Source organism: Centruroides vittatus, unplaced genomic scaffold (assembly GCF_030686945.1).
Source record: "Centruroides vittatus isolate TY-2023 unplaced genomic scaffold, ASM3068694v2 contig_753, whole genome shotgun sequence".
Lineage (NCBI taxonomy): Eukaryota > Metazoa > Arthropoda > Arachnida > Scorpiones > Buthidae > Centruroides > Centruroides vittatus.
In genome coordinates this window covers 886,330-909,880 of record NW_027122489.1, presented here as the reverse complement: position 1 = coordinate 909,880, position 23,551 = coordinate 886,330, and the positions used below count along the sequence as shown (strand labels likewise).

At 31.1% G+C, this 23,551-nt stretch overlaps 1 protein-coding gene, 1 long non-coding RNA gene and 4 other non-coding genes across 6 annotated transcripts; 4 read left to right on the top strand and 2 right to left on the bottom strand.

Moving 5' to 3' along the window:
- The first annotated feature begins 1,254 nt into the window (after positions 1-1,254).
- TRNAR-UCG (transfer RNA arginine (anticodon UCG)) lies at positions 1,255-1,327 on the top strand. The gene has a single exon. It is a non-coding gene; the product is annotated as a tRNA-Arg (tRNA).
- Positions 1,328-4,354: 3,027 nt separating this feature from the next.
- On the top strand, positions 4,355-4,436 carry TRNAS-UGA (transfer RNA serine (anticodon UGA)). The gene has a single exon. It is a non-coding gene; the product is annotated as a tRNA-Ser (tRNA).
- Positions 4,437-7,047: 2,611 nt separating this feature from the next.
- TRNAS-UGA (transfer RNA serine (anticodon UGA)) lies at positions 7,048-7,129 on the bottom strand. The gene has a single exon. It is a non-coding gene; the product is annotated as a tRNA-Ser (tRNA).
- A 3,027-nt stretch (positions 7,130-10,156) lies between these two features.
- On the bottom strand, positions 10,157-10,229 carry TRNAR-UCG (transfer RNA arginine (anticodon UCG)). Its single transcript has one exon. It is a non-coding gene; the product is annotated as a tRNA-Arg (tRNA).
- Positions 10,230-17,487: 7,258 nt separating this feature from the next.
- Positions 17,488-18,537, top strand: LOC136981332 (glutamic acid-rich protein-like). The gene is made up of 2 exons (XM_067277649.1): positions 17,488-17,869; positions 18,026-18,537. The coding sequence occupies exons 1-2, from the start codon at positions 17,542-17,544 to the stop codon at positions 18,535-18,537; spliced, it is 840 nt and encodes a 279-aa protein (XP_067133750.1). The 5' UTR covers positions 17,488-17,541.
- Positions 18,538-21,832: 3,295 nt separating this feature from the next.
- On the top strand, positions 21,833-23,551 carry LOC136981339 (uncharacterized). Its single transcript, XR_010881689.1, has 2 exons — positions 21,833-21,952; positions 22,953-23,551. It is a non-coding gene; the product is annotated as an uncharacterized lncRNA (long non-coding RNA).

Here is a 23,551-nt window from a genome sequence, read left to right as displayed (position 1 = left end):
AAATCTTGAAAACTCCACGTGGCCAGTCCTTTTATCAGGCGCAAACCCACGACCAATGTTTAATGGTTTTATCCACTCATCTGTTGAAGGCTATATCATTGGAAAAATCATGTGAAAGATTGCGTTTGAATCTTTAAATTTTGGTTCGAATCTTATTGAGGTTTCCATTTTACACTCTGTTACATCATAATGACTTATACTTAACATTATCTAAATACATCGTGTCAATATATTTACTACACTGATCTCGTACGTGGCATGATTAACATTTTGACAAATGTATTCAATATCATCAATTAATTACGATATGTATATATCATAATTAAATACATGTGTTATGTCATTATGGTGTTAACAGAATCGATTGTGATTAAATTACAATCGATTCTGTTTCATATATGTAACTTCATTAAACCTAATCTGGATCCTTTTCTGTTAGTTAGGTACTTAGTTAAGTGCTAATTTTGAATTAGTCCGTAACTAAGAGAAAAAATTCGGATTAGGTATAATGAGGTGATGAGACAGGTTTAAACTGCAGATTAAAAAATCCAGCAACGAGTTGTGTAATTTTCTGGCAAAAACATTTAAAATTGTGGTTGTGCCATCTGTTATGAAATTTTATTTAAAATTCTATTTATATTTTTAATGATTATAAAATAGTAAAAAGCTTAATTTTGAGGATAGGAATGGGTTTTATTTTTTTTTAAAAATGGTAAATGCTAATAACGAGTGAAATCGTCGTTAAGTCCCACCCTACTTGAGATATGACATGCGATCCCCTTTATCTCCCCACCCCCTCAACATTTAACCACCAAAATTTAACACCATTAATCTTCCTAATACACGAACCTCCCTGCAAAATTTCAGAAATTTTCGACAAAAAGCACAGAAGTTATTAAGCTTCAAAGAGGGTGAACAAAATCGTGTCCCACACACTAAACATCCATACATACAGGAAAAAAAAAAACATTTTTTTTTTTGCATTTCTCGATGTTTCAATGTGTCCTAAGTCCAAAAATGTAAAAATCTTGGAGGTTCATTTTTTGACCGAATATATAACTGAGCCGGAAGAGTAAAAATAGTTAGAATTTATACGGATGAATATCACGCCTTGAGAAGAAAAAACGTATTTGTAAAAGTCTAACGAGGCAGAAACTAAACGCATTTCTCTCCTATTTTTTTCCAATAACCTTAACGATTAAGTAAAAACGGCCATTATATTGTAATTAGGGAGAGAATTGGAGAATTCGTGTGGTCCGCGTGGCCTAACGGATAAGGCGTCTGACTTCGAATCAGAAGATTGCAGGTTCGAATCCTGTCGCGGACGAATTCGTTTTGCCCTTTTTTAATTCCACAAGAGAGAGACTTTAATACATTTAATTTTTTAAAAATCTCTTATCTTAATGTTTTACTTAAGAAGTAGATCGGTAATTTAAGTTTAATTAAAATTCCGTTGTATTTATTAATGAAAAAATAAGTATAAATTTTCAGGAAGCAGTGGCGTAGCTAGGGGGTGCGGTAGGTGCGGTCCGCACCGGGCCCCTGGAAAACGATAGGCCCACGGGAGCCCCAAAATCACAAAAAAAGACCCGAAAAATTTTTTCGGGGGCTCACAAATCTGGTTCCGCACCAGGCCCGGAGAATACTAGCTACGCCACTGTCAGGAAGTGTATAATCTCACTCCTGAACGAAGAGTAACATATGCACACGTTTATTATTATGCTTGTGTTTAAATTAGTATCAGTTAGGGATGAACTTTATAAAAAATTGTAAATGCTAATAACGAGTAAAATCATCGTTAAGTCCGACCCTACTCGAGATATGACATACAATCCTTTTTATCTCCCCACCCTTCGACCTTTAACCACCAAAATTTAATATCATCAATCCCCTGCAAAATTTCAGACATTTTCAACAAAAAGCACAGGAATTATTAAGCTTCAAACAGGATGAACAAAATCAGGCACACACTAAAAAATCAGGCACATCCATTCATACAGATATAATCCCCGAATCGTTTTGCATTTCTCGACGTTTCAAAGTGTCCCGAGTGCATAAATGTAGCTCCCCAGATTGCACGCCAGCTGGTGGAAACTGTCTGTTACTCAACAGTAAAGGCAAGATTGAAACACTCATCAATGGTCCTCCACACTGAAACGTTTATCATTCGTTCCCAAGCAGAACAAAGATTCGTCACTGCCAGTCCGAACCAAGTTATGCAACCACTTCAAACGAAGCCGACGATGTTGATTTGCTAATGAGCGGTCACAATGCATGCAAACTTGTTTCTATTGGTCTCCCACTAAAAGTACGAAAAGGTTCTATAGAATGGCTTCCTGTTGTTTCTATATGATGAACAAAAATGCAATTTCAGCTGTTTCAACCGAGCTATTTGTCGAACCACTAGTCTAGATGACAAACAATTGGTCGAAACGTTCATCTTGCTTCCCTCAGTCCTATAATGCTGCCTTTGTCAAACTTCGTCAGTTGAGTTGTGTGTAATGTTTACCTGAGTCATACGCACATAATTGGCGTTTGAAAACCTTCAAACAGGCAGGCAACAATAAAAATTCTCAACACAGTAAATCACTGCGATCCACTGGAACAGTAATTTTAAGACATTTTGGTAATATTACTTGGCATGCAATCGGCCTACAACTGTAATTATTTACATACCTGTCTGATACATAGCTGTAAGCCGCGCTATTCGGTAATCGGACAACTCTACCTAGGTGCGAAACCTTTTTGTCAGTGACTATTTCATAAATTATGAAATCCCATAAATCTTAAATTGCCCACGATGAAAAGTCTTAATTGAAGGCAGAATTTCATGATATTCGTAATAATTAAATTCTGAATAAGACAACAAGATATAATGGTGGGCTACTAATTACGACAAGCATAATATTTAATACGTAGTGTGAAGATTATCTTATAAAGACGTCTCTTGAATTAATATTCAATATATAAATATTACAATAAATCTGTATAAAATCGAACAATTTTTCAAAATTTTGTGTTGATTTCAAATATATATATATTGCAAAAAATAAACAATCCAAGGAAATAGCCATTTAAAGATTATCTTAAATACTGCATAACCTTCAATGATATAAAAATCGGTTACTTTTGCTTATTTACTGTTATCATTTTATAACATCTAATAATGACTTTTTAATACTGACGTCAAAATTATCTGTTTTAAGAAACTTAAATCAAGAATTCCAAAAATATTTTAAAAAATTTTATTAAAATGAAAACGAATCATTAAATATATACATTGACAGAAGTAAAATTAATCATGTACAATTACATACAAATTGTACTAATAAGTAAGTACAGAGTTTCAGTGGGCAACTTTAACGTATCTTTTTCAACAGATTTCTTACAATTGACAGACAAAGAGTACAATCTTTTCAGTAAAGTAACAGAATTGATGGCAGAAAGCATTAAAAATTGATATTCAGATCAGCGTGATTTTCTATTCTTTCATAAATATAACATTTTAATCATTGTAATCATGGATCTTGAAATTCACATCATACATTACATATATCCTCATCATCATGATCATCTTCCAACTTAGAAAACATTAAAGATAATTAATGAATGTATAAAAGTAAACGGTCAAAGTATTTAATACGTTCGGTAAAACTGGGAATTTCCAATCTGGACCCAGCAACATTAACATTAGAAGTAAAAGGAAGATTAGAGAGTTTATTTAGAGTAAGAAATACTTTATCTAACTCTTTTAATATTTTTTGTAATTGGGAAGAGGCAGCCATAGCCCATATTGGCAGACAATAATCGAATATATAAAAAAATATTTAAAAATATACTTAAAACTATAATAAAATTGGCATATATCTTACAATGTTTACGAATTGTATTCTCTCTGGTTCTGTTAGAAATCTGTAACAATCGAAGTCATTTTCCATTGCTAGAAAATTAAAGAAACTAGATTGAATACCATCGATTCATAATCAGTTCAGATATTTTATAAAATCATTTAGTCAATTTATCAGTACAAAAATTAACCAAAACTACAAATTACGTACAGTATTTCAGTATCAAACCGGAAGTAAAGTAGGCCTACAGTTCCAATAACAGATCATTCCGTTGATGATCAAAAGATGTCATTTAATCCAATGGTTAAGTCAGTTTCATGGATTTCCGCCCAACCTTCGATCATCAAGTCAAGACAAGTTAGCTTTATGGACGGATCTATTAAACTATCTGGTTCAATATTTTAAAGTAATGTTTGGGCAGCTTGAGTATGAAAATAATCATTAAGTAAACGTGACGAACTTATTTGCATCTCTTATAAGAATTGTCATAGAAACGCTCTACACAAGCAGTCGTGGCCGAGTGGTTAAGGCGATGGACTTGAAATCCATTGGGTTCTTCCCGCGCAGGTTCGAATCCTGCCGACTGCGGCTAGTCGCAAGTTTTTTTTAACTTTCATAAACGTAATTAGTTTTTTCACTATGACTTCTGGTCATCAGATAATGAGCCAAAAACGACATCGAAAATGAAAATTTAAGTATAATTGAAATTTTAGTCAAAGCAGTAATACATGGCTAAATCCACTGAAACGGCATTAATAAATATAATTATATTCACTGAAATATTTGTGAACTATCCTACAAGATGTAATTAAATTATAAAATGTTTAAAAGAACTGTTTACGAACAAAGTTATATTGAATAAGATCTCTCTTTGATAATCAAAAACTTAACCAGTATATTAAGTCCTATATTAAACAAGGTCCAAGTAAACAATATATACACAGAAATGTAAAACAATAAGGACAAAAAGATTCAAAAATTATATTTTATTCTTCATAGTGATCAGCATTAACTCGGCTGTCCAACCAAGAAATAGTATAAACAATACATCCACTAAAATACTCAAAATACTATTCTACTTCTCTTAAGTGGCAAGCGGGAAACTCCTTCTGGAGTTACACATGAATAAATGCTAGGGAATCAATTCAACCGAAACAAAAATCATTAGAGAGGTTTCGGCCGAAGTTTTCTTCTCGAAAACGTGAATGTCGAACGTTGAGCGCCGCCATTTTGTATGCCTAGAAGTTTGACAATGGCGTTTGGAAGGTCGAGCGCGATTCCACTGACGTTTGGAACGTCAGTGGAACTCTTGTCCGGTTTCTAGGCATACAAGATGGCGGCGCTCAACGTTCGACGTTTACGTTGTCGAGATGAAAACTTCGGCCACAACCTCTCTATTCAATAAGCGCCCCATCTGCAAAGAGTGGGAAATTCCGAGTTGTGTATACAGTATGAGCGTACAAATATGCTATAGAATTGAATTAAAAAGCATGGTAAATTGAAGATATTAATAATATTAATGAAGTTCAACAGAAAGATAAAAATTGTTAAATTCAGTCAATAATAAAATCTTAATAACGATAATAAATGCAATACGGAGAAGTACGGTCACTTAGAACGTTTCTTCATTATTTATTATTAAGATTCAATATAAATACATTAATAATTACTTATTATTAATGCATTTTTTTAAAATATTGGTATAAATATGTTATGTACAGTACAGTATGTAGAGGCCGGGGGCCGTCAAAAATTAGATTACTCAAGTTTAGGGTAGGTCCAGCCACCAGGTGTGTTTTGTCGGACACACCTCCGATTTAGACAAATAATAATAATGATAATAATAATAATAATAATAACTCTCCCGTGGTCACCACCTGGTCGTGGTGGGAGAGCCCAGTAATTTTACTGATCCATAGGGCAATGCAGGCTGGAGCACAAGCTCCTGGTAGGGACACCCATGCCAGTAAGGTCTATGGGGAGAAATGAAGCTAAGAGTGACCACACCCACATTCTGTGGAGATATTTATTATGGTGATAACTAGATCAAAGTGTGATACCGGCTCGGACATCGCCCGGGTTAACAAGGTCCACGTTCGTGGGTTAGGCAGAGGCTCACGTTCGAAAAATAGGCCACAGTCTCCCCTGGTTACCAGTGGCGAAAGCAGCACCGGCCCTCAACAGATGTGAGCATGGCTACTGCAATGCCCTCAACAGATGTGAGGAACCAACCCAGCCTTGGTGTTTCTGTGGCAATGCATTCACAGACCACAAAGGCTGGAAAACCACGCCAACGGATGAAATGAACAGTAGAAATGAACGAGTTTATCATCCGTACTTATTACACGATCACAAAACTTGAAACAAACATGACAGCATACAGACAACAACTACACCATAAATTTTATGGTTTTCATCTCGACAACGTAAACGTCGAACGTTGAGCGCCGCCATCTTGTATGCCTAGAAACCGGACAAGAGTTCCACTGACGTTCCAAACGTCAGTGGAATCGCGCTCGACCTTCCAAACGCCATTGTCAAACTTCTAGGCATACAAAATGGCGGCGCTCAACGTTCGACATTCACGTTTTCGAGAAGAAAACTTCGGCCGAAACCTCTCTAATGATTTTTGTTTCGGTTGAATTGATTCCCTAGCATTTATTCATGTGTAACTCCAGAAGGAGTTTCCCGCTTGCCACTTAAGAGAAGTAGAATAGTATTTTGAGTATTTTAGTGGATGTATTGTTTATACTATTTCTTGGTTGGACAGCCGAGTTAATGCTGATCACTATGAAGAATAAAATATAATTTTTGAATCTTTTTGTCCTTATTGTTTTACATTTCTGTGTATATATTGTTTACTTGGACCTTGTTTAATATAGGACTTAATATACTGGTTAAGTTTTTGATTATCAAAGAGAGATCTTATTCAATATAACTTTGTTCGTAAACAGTTCTTTTAAACATTTTATAATTTAATTACATCTTGTAGGATAGTTCACAAATATTTCAGTGAATATAATTATATTTATTAATGCCGTTTCAGTGGATTTAGCCATGTATTACTGCTTTGACTAAAATTTCAATTATACTTAAATTTTCATTTTCGATGTCGTTTTTGGCTCATTATCTGATGACCAGAAGTCATAGTGAAAAAACTAATTACGTTTATGAAAGTTAAAAAAAACTTGCGACTAGCCGCAGTCGGCAGGATTCGAACCTGCGCGGGAAGAACCCAATGGATTTCAAGTCCATCGCCTTAACCACTCGGCCACGACTGCTTGTGTAGAGCGTTTCTATGACAATTCTTATAAGAGATGCAAATAAGTTCGTCACGTTTACTTAATGATTATTTTCATACTCAAGCTGCCCAAACATTACTTTAAAATATTGAACCAGATAGTTTAATAGATCCGTCCATAAAGCTAACTTGTCTTGACTTGATGATCGAAGGTTGGGCGGAAATCCATGAAACTGACTTAACCATTGGATTAAATGACATCTTTTGATCATCAACGGAATGATCTGTTATTGGAACTGTAGGCCTACTTTACTTCCGGTTTGATACTGAAATACTGTACGTAATTTGTAGTTTTGGTTAATTTTTGTACTGATAAATTGACTAAATGATTTTATAAAATATCTGAACTGATTATGAATCGATGGTATTCAATCTAGTTTCTTTAATTTTCTAGCAATGGAAAATGACTTCGATTGTTACAGATTTCTAACAGAACCAGAGAGAATACAATTCGTAAACATTGTAAGATATATGCCAATTTTATTATAGTTTTAAGTATATTTTTAAATATTTTTTTATATATTCGATTATTGTCTGCCAATATGGGCTATGGCTGCCTCTTCCCAATTACAAAAAATATTAAAAGAGTTAGATAAAGTATTTCTTACTCTAAATAAACTCTCTAATCTTCCTTTTACTTCTAATGTTAATGTTGCTGGGTCCAGATTGGAAATTCCCAGTTTTACCGAACGTATTAAATACTTTGACCGTTTACTTTTATACATTCATTAATTATCTTTAATGTTTTCTAAGTTGGAAGATGATCATGATGATGAGGATATATGTAATGTATGATGTGAATTTCAAGATCCATGATTACAATGATTAAAATGTTATATTTATGAAAGAATAGAAAATCACGCTGATCTGAATATCAATTTTTAATGCTTTCTGCCATCAATTCTGTTACTTTACTGAAAAGATTGTACTCTTTGTCTGTCAATTGTAAGAAATCTGTTGAAAAAGATACGTTAAAGTTGCCCACTGAAACTCTGTACTTACTTATTAGTACAATTTGTATGTAATTGTACATGATTAATTTTACTTCTGTCAATGTATATATTTAATGATTCGTTTTCATTTTAATAAAATTTTTTAAAATATTTTTGGAATTCTTGATTTAAGTTTCTTAAAACAGATAATTTTGACGTCAGTATTAAAAAGTCATTATTAGATGTTATAAAATGATAACAGTAAATAAGCAAAAGTAACCGATTTTTATATCATTGAAGGTTATGCAGTATTTAAGATAATCTTTAAATGGCTATTTCCTTGGATTGTTTATTTTTTGCAATATATATATATTTGAAATCAACACAAAATTTTGAAAAATTGTTCGATTTTATACAGATTTATTGTAATATTTATATATTGAATATTAATTCAAGAGACGTCTTTATAAGATAATCTTCACACTACGTATTAAATATTATGCTTGTCGTAATTAGTAGCCCACCATTATATCTTGTTGTCTTATTCAGAATTTAATTATTACGAATATCATGAAATTCTGCCTTCAATTAAGACTTTTCATCGTGGGCAATTTAAGATTTATGGGATTTCATAATTTATGAAATAGTCACTGACAAAAAGGTTTCGCACCTAGGTAGAGTTGTCCGATTACCGAATAGCGCGGCTTACAGCTATGTATCAGACAGGTATGTAAATAATTACAGTTGTAGGCCGATTGCATGCCAAGTAATATTACCAAAATGTCTTAAAATTACTGTTCCAGTGGATCGCAGTGATTTACTGTGTTGAGAATTTTTATTGTTGCCTGCCTGTTTGAAGGTTTTCAAACGCCAATTATGTGCGTATGACTCAGGTAAACATTACACACAACTCAACTGACGAAGTTTGACAAAGGCAGCATTATAGGACTGAGGGAAGCAAGATGAACGTTTCGACCAATTGTTTGTCATCTAGACTAGTGGTTCGACAAATAGCTCGGTTGAAACAGCTGAAATTGCATTTTTGTTCATCATATAGAAACAACAGGAAGCCATTCTATAGAACCTTTTCGTACTTTTAGTGGGAGACCAATAGAAACAAGTTTGCATGCATTGTGACCGCTCATTAGCAAATCAACATCGTCGGCTTCGTTTGAAGTGGTTGCATAACTTGGTTCGGACTGGCAGTGACGAATCTTTGTTCTGCTTGGGAACGAATGATAAACGTTTCAGTGTGGAGGACCATTGATGAGTGTTTCAATCTTGCCTTTACTGTTGAGTAACAGACAGTTTCCACCAGCTGGCGTGCAATCTGGGGAGCTACATTTATGCACTCGGGACACTTTGAAACGTCGAGAAATGCAAAACGATTCGGGGATTATATCTGTATGAATGGATGTGCCTGATTTTTTAGTGTGTGCCTGATTTTGTTCATCCTGTTTGAAGCTTAATAATTCCTGTGCTTTTTGTTGAAAATGTCTGAAATTTTGCAGGGGATTGATGATATTAAATTTTGGTGGTTAAAGGTCGAAGGGTGGGGAGATAAAAAGGATTGTATGTCATATCTCGAGTAGGGTCGGACTTAACGATGATTTTACTCGTTATTAGCATTTACAATTTTTTATAAAGTTCATCCCTAACTGATACTAATTTAAACACAAGCATAATAATAAACGTGTGCATATGTTACTCTTCGTTCAGGAGTGAGATTATACACTTCCTGACAGTGGCGTAGCTAGTATTCTCCGGGCCTGGTGCGGAACCAGATTTGTGAGCCCCCGAAAAAATTTTTCGGGTCTTTTTTTGTGATTTTGGGGCTCCCGTGGGCCTATCGTTTTCCAGGGGCCCGGTGCGGACCGCACCTACCGCACCCCCTAGCTACGCCACTGCTTCCTGAAAATTTATACTTATTTTTTCATTAATAAATACAACGGAATTTTAATTAAACTTAAATTACCGATCTACTTCTTAAGTAAAACATTAAGATAAGAGATTTTTAAAAAATTAAATGTATTAAAGTCTCTCTCTTGTGGAATTAAAAAAGGGCAAAACGAATTCGTCCGCGACAGGATTCGAACCTGCAATCTTCTGATTCGAAGTCAGACGCCTTATCCGTTAGGCCACGCGGACCACACGAATTCTCCAATTCTCTCCCTAATTACAATATAATGGCCGTTTTTACTTAATCGTTAAGGTTATTGGAAAAAAATAGGAGAGAAATGCGTTTAGTTTCTGCCTCGTTAGACTTTTACAAATACGTTTTTTCTTCTCAAGGCGTGATATTCATCCGTATAAATTCTAACTATTTTTACTCTTCCGGCTCAGTTATATATTCGGTCAAAAAATGAACCTCCAAGATTTTTACATTTTTGGACTTAGGACACATTGAAACATCGAGAAATGCAAAAAAAAAAATGTTTTTTTTTTTCCTGTATGTATGGATGTTTAGTGTGTGGGACACGATTTTGTTCACCCTCTTTGAAGCTTAATAACTTCTGTGCTTTTTGTCGAAAATTTCTGAAATTTTGCAGGGAGGTTCGTGTATTAGGAAGATTAATGGTGTTAAATTTTGGTGGTTAAATGTTGAGGGGGTGGGGAGATAAAGGGGATCGCATGTCATATCTCAAGTAGGGTGGGACTTAACGACGATTTCACTCGTTATTAGCATTTACCATTTTTAAAAAAAAATAAAACCCATTCCTATCCTCAAAATTAAGCTTTTTACTATTTTATAATCATTAAAAATATAAATAGAATTTTAAATAAAATTTCATAACAGATGGCACAACCACAATTTTAAATGTTTTTGCCAGAAAATTACACAACTCGTTGCTGGATTTTTTAATCTGCAGTTTAAACCTGTCTCATCACCTCATTATACCTAATCCGAATTTTTTCTCTTAGTTACGGACTAATTCAAAATTAGCACTTAACTAAGTACCTAACTAACAGAAAAGGATCCAGATTAGGTTTAATGAAGTTACATATATGAAACAGAATCGATTGTAATTTAATCACAATCGATTCTGTTAACACCATAATGACATAACACATGTATTTAATTATGATATATACATATCGTAATTAATTGATGATATTGAATACATTTGTCAAAATGTTAATCATGCCACGTACGAGATCAGTGTAGTAAATATATTGACACGATGTATTTAGATAATGTTAAGTATAAGTCATTATGATGTAACAGAGTGTAAAATGGAAACCTCAATAAGATTCGAACCAAAATTTAAAGATTCAAACGCAATCTTTCACATGATTTTTCCAATGATATAGCCTTCAACAGATGAGTGGATAAAACCATTAAACATTGGTCGTGGGTTTGCGCCTGATAAAAGGACTGGCCACGTGGAGTTTTCAAGATTTTCTTCACGTTTGTAACATCTAAATAGGAATTAATTTCTTATAAAAGACCTCCCAGGAGGCATTTCCCCATTAGCAGATCTCCCATGTGTGGCGTTGCCGTAAACGAATTAAACCAAAACTATTCGATGATATTAATTTATTGATATCTCTCGAACAGTTTTGATGATGAACAGTTTTGTTGATCGAAGTTATTGTATACTTAAGCCGTGGTCACACCTTGCGATTTTCTACCGTGCAGGCAACTGCAACCGCGACGGTTGTTCACGTTAATCGGGGGATGTTCTGTCCGGATATGTCGGGCCCCGTCCCTCACCACTCAGCCGCCCCATTGTGGGCCTGGCCGAACCCATAATGGGCTCGCTAAAAGAGGCCCTCTTAGTGCCACAGGGCGGAAAGAGTTTTAAAATGAATTTAGATGTTTTATTTTTTATCCAGATATTTTTTCACAGAATTTATAATAGCATGTAGCCTATGAGATTCAAATATTTTTATTTCAATTTTTAGATATTTTTTTTCAATTAGACTTGGCAACATTAAAACTTATACTGGCCACTTATTGTTGAGCATGTGCTATGTTAGTCTAGTTTAATTGCTAGTCGGCATTTGCGATTATTTTGTACTTGTACATTAAATTAATTTAATCTCCACAATGCCAAAGGGAAATTGTGTCTTTACTAATGAATTAAAAGGATTATCCATTTTTGGAAAAAGTTTGTGATCGTATTGACAAAGTGAAATGTTAACTGTGCTTTTCAGAATTTTCAGTAACTTATGGTGGGCGTTCGGACATTAAAAATCACTTAAATGTACAAAACATAAGGCAAGCCTCGTAGCAGCGTAAGAAACTTCCTCAAATATATTGTCATATTTTAAAGGTACCGATTCATTTTCTGTTGTATTTTCTCAAATTGTCCCGGTTTAACAAAAAAATATTATGGTAAGTCTATGTATAATACTCTACATAGATACAGTACTATACATAGACTTACAGACTATACTATACAGACTACACATAGACTATATCATCGTCATCATTATAAGCTATACGATATGTATAAGCCAAAGAAGACAAGCACGTGTCTTGCGTGATTATCCAGATTATGGTAAATCACTGTTTTAAAAGTCTCAACGCAATAGTCTCCATGTTCACAAAATTGCCATTTTATTTACAAAATATGTTCTATATGGATAGCATTACGTTAATAACACATATGAATGCGATGCTTTCTCTCATAGTGAACCTACGTTAACACATATAATGTTATATATACACATACAGTACGTCCTAAATGCATTTCTTTAGCTGTTCGCGTTTTCGCCTGATGATATCAAGGCTTTCAAGTGACTTTACAAGTAAAAATTAAGCGAAGTGAGCTATAGGGAAGTCGGAGACACGTCAATTACAATGAATAATTAAATAAAATTTTCTATATATGGAGAATTGAATCACTCTTATCATTCTAGGAAATATAATTAATGTCAGCTCTCATAAAGTTTAACTTAAGCAGTTTTTCAAAGACTTGAATAACTGAATATGAATATTTTTCGGTTTTCTTTATCAACATAATAAAGTTAATGTAAATTTAATTACATTTTGAATAATATTTCATTGATAACTAATAATATTTTGTTATGTTTCTATCTAGTTTATTCAACACTATATGCAGGCTCAATAATAAATAAATTGGCAATATACTTTTACTCTGACAATTCCTTAAATCGTGTAAATAGCTAATTTTAAATCAAATTTTAAATGAGTAAATAAATTAACATTAAAATTAAGTCTCGAAACCTTTATTTTTTAAAATTTTTCTCTAATTCGACGACGTCGTCATTTTTTCGAGTGTTTTTTTTTTTCAAGCAACAACCAGCATGTAATTATTGTAAAACGTGAGATAATATATAAATAGAAAACGAAGCGTGTTTTATTATGTGTATTTCCATCTTACTGTATATATTAGATTATTCAGAATTGTTGCGATAAAGATGTTATGCACACAATGAAATTAACTCAAGAACTAATCGATATATTGTACGAATGCTAAGAATCGGATGGCTCTTTCAAAAATATGCGATTTTGTGTTATAAAATCTTTTATTTTCTCTCTTAATACATTTTCACGCTCTGTTATTCTACAATTTACGCATTCCATTCTATATTTTATTTTCCTTCACGAATTCTAAGCACAAATATCACATATGCAATAAGTTTTTATTAAAGTATAATATTAAAAAATATGAGCATTAAAATACTTTTAGAAAATTACAATTTAAAAGAGATTTGATATTAATTAAAACGGAACTGAAGAGAGAAAAAATACAAAACCAATATTTATTGTAATAAAACAGGATATTAAGACGAACTAAAAGTAAAAGATCAGATTTTAAAACGTAACCAGAACTTTTCTAAGACAGAAAATTTCATTATGAAAATTAGTATCTAAAGAGACAATACTTTTTTTTTATTTTAAAATGTTAGTTATTTAATAAAAGTGATAACTAAAACAGTAACGTTCAAGTTAATTAAATGAAATTTCCACAACTTAATTTATTTTAATATGAAATATAAATAAATCTGTACATTATATGAATTAAATTAGAAATATTAACAGAGAAAAAAATTTGTAAGAACAAATATGATTTTCATTCAGTTATTTCAATACACAGATTATTCTTCTCTAATTACAGGAATAGACACTTTCGTCGTTCTCTTCGAAAAGTAGCACACATCGTGCCGAAGCCGACATTTATATTCGGATTTACATCTTAACCATTTATACGAACACGATCCTTTTAGACGAATCTGATCATTGGAAGAGTCTCTAACTATTTCGAAAACGGTTGGACAATAAGCAGAAAACGTGATGTTCCTCTCGTGGATTTCGTGTGGTAGAGAATGCGTAAATCCAACAATTTCGTCGCAACTCGGTTGTTGCGAAAAAGCCGCAATCAGGTAATTCCATTGATCTTTGCTGACAAGAATTTCTGGATATTGACTATTGCAGGCCAAGTCTTTATTTGATAGAAACTGAGCGTTAGAATCCAATATATATTCTTGACGAAAATCTTCAATACTATAGGAAATAATAGAGACGTTTTAAAACAATTACAATATAATTTACTTAATATAGTATTGGATTATTGCGTTTAGAAAATAATACTTACTCGAATAGAAGTCTTTTATTAGAATTGTCTAATACAAAAGCGTGAGTTGTAAAAATTGAAGAGAACAAAATTACGAGTACAATATGCATGTTGCTTTTATATTAGTGCAGCTCGAAATGTTAATTTTTCGGTAAGCTTCGTCGTCTTTTATAAGAGAAAACGAGAAATTTTTGGAGGGAATAACAAATTAAACTCTTATAAGAGGGGTTTTCCTTGATAGTTGGTTTATCAGTGATAAATTCAACGTGGATAAACTTAATTTATCGAAAAACTTCTTTCTTTGGTAAATAAGATTGTATTTCTAATGTATTTAATATTATAGAAAGTTTAGCTTACTGAAACAGTTTTAGATATTTGGCTCGGGAATCACATTCAAATTTTTATACCGAATTTGTTACTATTGAAAAATGAAATTATTTATGATATTGATTATTCCATATGAGTTTGGCAGAAATTATATATAGATAAACAAATTTTTGAATTTAATTTTCTTTCCATTAGGTACTAAAATATGGTTTTTCTTCAGGAATACATAATTCAATTTCTATGAATGAGTAAACTCGAAATTTTCCTCCTTTAGTGAGAAATATGGTTTCAAATTGTCATAATTTTCCTTAAAAGTAATTAACTTATTTAAGTAAATTTTATTTTTCATTTCTCACAAGATAAAACAAATATTCGAAATAGGTAACACAGTCTACAGTATGCTGATGTTTTAAGAAATAGTCATCGAATAATCAAAATATTTTCCTCTTCATTAATTTGATTCTTTCTATTTGATGAAGCGACTATTTAGAAATGCCATACAGAAACAAAATGATAATTTTTTATTATGTTAATTTTATTTTATTATGTTATATTTAGTAAAAAAATCTGAAAAATATATTCCTAATTATTTATTAATTAATTATTACATTATAGATAATTTATTATTATACAATGATTTTTACAAGAAACCTTTCTAAACGAAAAAGTTTCATCGATAAATTAAGTTTATCCACGTTGAATTTATCACTGATAAACCAACTCCCAAGGAAAAACCCTCTTATAGGAGTTTAATTTGTTATTCCCTCCAAAAATTTCTCGTTTTCTCTTATAAAAGACGACGAAGCTTACCGAAAAATTAACATTTCGAGCTGCACTAATATAAAAGCAACATGCATATTGTACTCGTAATTTTGTTCTCTTCAATTTTTACAACTGACGCTTTTGTATTAGACAATTCTAATAAAAGATTCCTATTCGAGTAAGTATTATTTTCTAAATATATTAATTCTATATTAATTAACTAATTTTAATTCTGCTGACATAATTATATTATAATTGTTTTACAATTTCTTTATTATTTCCTATAGTATTGAAGATTTTCGTCAAGAATATATATTGGATTCTAACGCTCAGTTTCTATCAAATAAAGACTTGGCCTGTAATAGTCAATATCCAGAAATTCTTGTCAGCAAAGATCAATGGAATTACCTGATTGCGGCTTTTTCGCAACAACCGAGATGCGACGAAATTGTTGGATTTACGCATTCTCTACCACACGAAATCCACGAGAGGAACATCACGTTTTCTGCTTATTGTCCAACCGTTTTCGAAACAGTTAGAGACTCTTCCAATGATCAGATTCGTCTAAAAGGATCGTGTTTGTATAAATGGTTAAGATGTAAATCCGAATATAAATGTCGGCTTCGGCACGATGTGTGTTACTTTTCGAAGAGAACGACGAAAGTGTCTATTCCTATAATTAGAGAAGAATGATCAGTATATAAAAATTATTTGTTTAGTAATAATTTCATTTAAGTTTTATATCTACAATTTATATTGCTGTATTGAAATTTTCTATATAAATACAGTACTATTATGAATAAGTTCAACTTACTGTCTATTTTTATTATTAGACATTCTACATACTTAACGTAAATTATTCAATATTTCTGATTTTAATTGGAAATAACAGGACTAAAGATGTATTGATTAACTTGGAAACCAGGCTTTTATTTAATATTTCATATTTGTCCAAAATAAATATAAATTGAGAATCGTTTATCCGAAATGCTGGAAACCGAAAGTATTTGTATATTGCATCAATAAAATGGGATAGCATTGGGTTGACAAATTTTACTTTTTTTACGTCACTTATTTAAGAATTTTCATTAATTTTTGATACAAGGAAAATTTCCTCGCATCTATGAGAGTACATTTCTTAGAATGTATCTACTGTAGACATGTGAATATACTGTATTTTAAAAACAAATTCATTTAAACCTGATAAAATAATTTTACATGTATTCACATAGGGATGTTTTGATTTATTGGAAAGGACCTATGTGTTCTGATAAATATACGTTAAAAATTAGGATCGAACTACACTAGAGGAATAGGAAAATGTCACAGGTTTTGTATATACAGTATTATAAAAATTGACTTGTTAAGTTTATTACATTAATTTATGTAATAGAAAGAATTTCTGATAAAGGGCACAAAATATCGTGGGTATTAGATTTTTTTAAAGTCAAGATTGACCAACTTGGATGAAAAATGTTAAAAATTTAACTGAGAGTCGTTCAAATGAGAGATTTTAGACATTTTCTCTTACAGGCTTTATCCAAGACCAGTGAGAAGTGTCATGACTTAAATGAGAGGTGTATAAGTGAGAGATTACGGTACTTTCTTTGACCTAAGAACAGGGATGGGGAGTCGGCGGAAAAATATACGACTCCCGACTCCGACTCTCCATTCCTACCTAAGAATCTTCGTATCATTCCGCCACCACAATTCTGAATATATCAAATATTATTGCATAATAACCATTTAGCCCAATAATTGGATTATTATTTTTTTTTTATTATTTTCTGACGACATAAGAGGAACAAAATTTAAAGGAAGCTTTGATGACAGATTTAAGATATATTACATACAGAGATATTCTTCAATTTGTTATCTCAGAAGATGGGAAAAGTGTAAATATTAATGTTTTTTGTGAGCTTTTAAATTCGATATTGAGACAGCTTGAGTTGCAGAATAAAGTCATCAAGGTAGATCCAGAAGATTTGAAAAAAAGCAAATTATCTCAAGAATCAATTATGTCTGGTTTTCCATCAAAATTAATTAAAGAATCGAAAAATATGCAAGAGGATTCTACAAATTCTAACACGCACAAACCAGAAATTAAACAACAGAGAAATGATAAATCTCTTCTACCATCCATTCAATGCCATGGTAAGTCAGATGTTTAATATGAAAATTTATTAATGGCATTAAAGGTTAGCTAACATTACGATAAAAATTCATTTAGTTTCTATTTTTAACACCTTTAATTTAATTTAATAATAGCTTTTAAATCTTTTTTTTTCTTCTATATGTACTGTACGATAGAAACCGAACTCGAGCTTCCAGTGGTTCAATTAGAAGAGGAAAAGGAATTTCTGCTTAGAAAAGATTCAGATAAAAAAAATTTAACTCCAATTTCCTCGTTGAAATCTCTAAATGAAGAGAAAGAAAAAACTTTACCTATGAAAGATACGAACGTTCATACTCAGAATAATAAACCAAATTATTTCTTGAGTGCTGACAATAAGAATATTTCATATTCAAATAGTTCTGATGAAAACAGCGCAGAAAATGCTTCAGACAGAAGAAAGCAACGCGAAAAAAGTGTTCGTAGGAAAATACTAAGAAAATTAACTTCTCCTCATAAGAAAGGAAGATTTCGTAAGGAAGAATCGATAATTGCAAATAAACGAGATGATGAAATATCAAAGAAAATATCTCTTTTAGAGAAAAAATTTGATGAAATTAAACAAATATTAGAGGAAAGATTTCATAAATTAGAAGAAAAAGTAGAAATTTTGATTAATTTAAATAATAATAAAGACAAAAAAGTTTAATTTGCATCTTTGTCTTTTTTATTATTATTTATTCAAACAAATAGCTTATATAAGCAATATCTTAGAAAATTTTCAAGTAATTATTAAATAAATAAATTACTAATATATTTAAATTAATTGTATAAAATAAAATATACTTTTTTTGATCTAATAATTCTCCATTCTAACGAATTTCGGATTTAATATTGTTACTTCATATCTTTAAATATCGCTCTTGACTTTGAAAACTTTGATATATATTAATTTCTTAAACTAATTTATATCAAATATGTGTTTAATCTAAATTAATATTAAAGAAGATTTTCGAGAATAAAGAATAAGTGGTTTTTTATCAATAGATTTTTGTTTGCTGTTCCCACCTTTTTTCTTTTTTAAAAAAAAACTCTTTCCGCCCTGTGGGCACTAAGAGGGCCTCTTTTAACAAGCCCATTATGGGTTCGGCCAGGCCCACAATGGGGTGGCTGGGTGGTGAGGGACGGGGCCCGACATATCCGGACGAACTACCCCCGAAAAATTCCTGGAGATTTTTCGACCCGTTCGGATTCGATTCCGGGTCCCCAGAGAGATAGACTGCCACCTTGACCGCTCGGCCATTTGCTGTTCCCACCAGTGACCGAATAGATAAAACCATCGAACAATAATAATTGGTCCAGTTCGCACTTGATCGATTGGATGTCCACGTGCAGTTTTTCGGGTTTTCTTTCCCTTTATAACACCCAAGTAGGGCCAGTTTTCCATTAAAGTCTTCCTGCGGGACACTTTTTCTAGGCAGATTGCCAAAGTATTGAGTTGCCTTATACATTAATCGAATCTATTTTCTTTTTTTAAGCTCACAAAAAAATGTATTTATATTACTAACATTTTACAACCTAAAAAGAGAGTTTTCCAATATCCGAGTGGATAAACTAGTATTTTGTTAGTCGTGGATTCGTGCCTCACTAAAGGCTGTCCAAGTGAAGATTTCCGGGTTTTTTTTCACGTGTGTAACTCTGGACTTCAAGAAAGCCACGCCATTTATCGTTGAGATATTCTCTAACTGAGAGAGAGTTCTAAAAAACAATCTCTTGTGTATGGCTACTCTTTGTAATTTATTTTCGTATTGCATTTGTTAACATCAAGTGATAGTTTAGATTGAATAAGTTGTTAATTAATGAGCACACTTCCCGGTAAAGTGACTTTAATACAGCCGAATAAGCAAGCCAATAACATAATCTGTTTCAAATGAAACGGACTATGTCATTGATTGGCTTATCCAGCTGTATTAAAGCCACTCTACCAGTAAACGCGCCAATATTTTTTATTTATTAATTTAAACAATTGTAATTATTGAAGAAATAAATTAATATAATTTTCGTTCAAATATTCTTCATAGCTAAAATTTTAAATAGTGAAATCGATATTGATATCAAATTAAGCAGACCAAAGTAAAGTGTTTTCTTAAATTAATTGTTAAATATTTTTCTGACATTATTACTTAAAATAATTTTTTTTTAATATTTAATTCGTTAAAATAAAACAAATAATAATAATAATAAATATTACTGGCTACATAAATGTAAAAACTTATAGCGCCATCTTTTATCATTAAATGTAATTATTTACTTTTAAATGGAATTTTACAAAATAAAATAATCATTTATTTACGTAATATATATGTAAATATATTATAGTTAAGGAATTGTTAAGGCATTGGACTGTATTGCACATAATGCTCCGTGAAAACTAGGAACAGACCCGGATATTGGCACGATGACGCCCTTTCTGTACTCAGTGTCAAAAATAAAAATCTCTTGACAAATTCACTATTTTAATTGATTCTGTCGCGTCGAAGTCGATACAGTAATTGCAGTTTACATTTGCAATGAGTGTACGACATGTATAGCTGCATTAGATATCATTCTTAGCAACTGACTTATAGGCCTACTATACAGAAAATAAAAATTACTTATGTAATATAATTTATATCAATTTTTTAACCAAATTACTTTTTTATCCTTGTAAATTTTCCTTAAAAATTTTATTTTAATTGATGTCAATTATTTAGAACATTCTCTTAGTTCTAGATTATTTGCATAACGTAACCCAAAAGAGAAATTTTTGATAACTATGCACTTGTAGCTCGTATTCCTCCGAATTTTAATGAATTTCTACGTAAAAATTTATCTTAATTTGCATGATTATCTACGTGAGCGCTCCAGGAATAAATCCCCGAATAAATCATGAAAGCATTACATAATCAGATCGATCACGGGCCTATTACTCAAAGAAATTTTATCAATAAATTGGAATTTTCTTAGAATCTTAAGTGCGTATCTCTTACAGTGATTTATATCTTTGTTAAACTGCAATAATGCAATGGGTTTGTGCCCGAAAACTTCTAAAGTTGAATAGCATTGCGATAAATGAGTTATGTATTTTATGTCGTGAATTAAAATTAAAGAGGACATCTTAAAGATTGGCAATAAAACAGAATGCTAGACAATTGTATGATTAAGAATTTGGGCAATAAAGAAATTGAATATGGTAGAAATAGAAAAAATACAGTAACACTGATCTGATATAAAATTGGATTGATGGACTTGGATTTTTATTCCGTACCCAAGTTTCCGTACGTTTTTTAATGTGCCTTCATATCTTTTTTATAATAATCAAAATCTATATTACTTTATGACTATTTTGTTTAGATTTTAATCTAAAATTAAAACATTCTCACTTTTTAACGACGTTAATTTTTTTAAGCAAAATTACATAATTTTCAATTATGTCTGCGTTATGCGGTATTAAATTTCCTTTCAAATTGTTAAAAATTCTACTTTATTTGCTTAATATATAAAAAGGAATATAAAATACTATCGGTTATATTTTTATTACAAATGGACGATCGTTTAAACATGGCGGATTATTAAACATTTCTATTTCAAAAAATCCGCAGACATGTTGTTAATTTAACGCATAACTGTAAATTATTTTATAAATATTTATATTCGTTTAAATTTAATTTTTAAACATATTTTTTCACATGTAATTCGAATTAGGCTGCTCGATTTTTTTTTTTACATGGAGAGAATAAAGTCACTTATCAGAGAATTTAGTCACAGTTCACATACAAAAAATGATTCTTAAAATATAGCCCTTATATAAAATTACATATTTATATTAAAATTATTTTAAGTTGTAATTTTTTAACCACGTTACATCACATGAAGTTTCAATCTTTTTACAGTTTTTACAATGTTATCAACAAATAAAATAAAATAAAATGTAATCATGTGACTGATACTGTCATCAAGTTTAAATTGATACGAGTAATCTCGAGAAAGAATGACACGATATCGACTTTATTTTCAAAAAAGTAAAGGTTCCTAAATATATTATTTTCCCTAAAAAACAAGCATACTTCAGAAGAAAAGGATAGGTAGGCCTATGTTTTAAAAATATGTATTTTAAATATATAAGTTAATTGTAATTGTTTTATTTGTAAAATTTAATCTAGTTTTATGCAATAGATTTTATAGATATGATTAAGTTTATATAGTATATGTATAGATGTATACAATAATTTTGAAGTCTTGAATAGAACAAAGTCAAGTTTCAAGGAGAAACGTTTGACTTTCCTTTTGAATCTTCGGTTCTTCAGACGGTACCTGAAATAAAATTTTTAGAGTTTAGAATCTATTTACAAATACATTTTTGTGTAGGTTTATTATAGTTTTAATTTTGTATGTCAGCTCTTCATTTTTCAGTATAATAATAATCAATTTTACTGTAAATTATAAAGAATTTCTAGCAATGTTTTGATTAATAATCTTAATTAATTTTATTTTAAAAACTATTACATTATTTATTAATAATATTCTAAAATTTTCTTAATGAAAATTCATTTATAAATGTAGACAATATAGCAACATGCCATAAAAAGTATTTACACTGAATTTTAAAAAATTCTTTTTTATCAAACTTATGCTAATGTTATCTAGTTTTAAGGATCTATTGATAAATTATACGTGAAAATACTTCTTATCAAGCGAACTTTTGAACTAAATATGAGATTCCTTAAGCAAATGTAAATTTAACGTATTTATAAAATTCATTTTAAATTAAAATAGTAATTTATTAATAATCTTATAAGAGTAGTAAAATCTTTTATGAAATTTTAATAAACGATTTATTAACTTAAAAATTATTTAATTCTAAAAAGAACTTTAACTATTAAAAACTAAATGTGTTTTTAGCATAATTGACAAGTTAAGATTTAAATAAAAATAAATTTTAACATTTATTTTGTTTAAAATAGTAAAAAGTCATAAGAAATCTTTATGCTTAATACTTTTTCTTTAATATTAAGAGATAATACAGTAAAAATTGACAATATTTTTTATATTATTGAAGGTATTAACAAAATTTTTTTCTCGCAGATAAAAATGGTCGATAATGGTTTATATTTATATAATAACAGTTGCTCTAGCAGTGATTTTCTTTGCTTTCTGCTGTTTTCGTTGTTGTTTCTCCCGTCGAGACACTGGAATTTCTGGAAGTGAAAGTTCACTATCATCTGAAAGCTCACTCGATTCTATGGAATCCGAACAAAGCAGTCAGTCTTTTAATATAATAGTAAATGTTCCTCATTCTTTAGCTTTACCAGAATATACTCGAGTTGCTGAAGAACAACAGCAACATTCTTCCCCCCGTCGCCTTACAACAGAGGAAGAGACATCGCATTTTGTTCCCAACGAAGAACATTTGCATCCGCCACAACATTCTCAGCGTACAAAACCAATTTTACCTACAATTTTTCATTCAGACAGAGCCTTAAATTCTCCTCCTTTTCCTCCTTCGTACGAATCATCTTATAATTTTATATTAAACTGGATTCATCAGACTTTTCCATATGTGTCATCCAGACATGTATTAAATAGAACTCATCAAACGTTGTAAAACTGTATTTAATACGTTCACCAGCCAAACTTTTGTAATACGTTTAACTAAATATTGAATAATAATCTTTTTATTCTTA

Excerpts from the sequence above, each read along its gene's own strand:
- LOC136981332 (XM_067277649.1), top strand. The coding sequence starts at position 17,542 with ATGACAGATTTAAGATATATTACATACAGAGATATTCTTCAATTTGTT. Across the intron at positions 17,870-18,025 it reads ACCATCCATTCAATGCCATG|AAACCGAACTCGAGCTTCCA; the intron begins GTAAGTCAGATG and ends ACTGTACGATAG.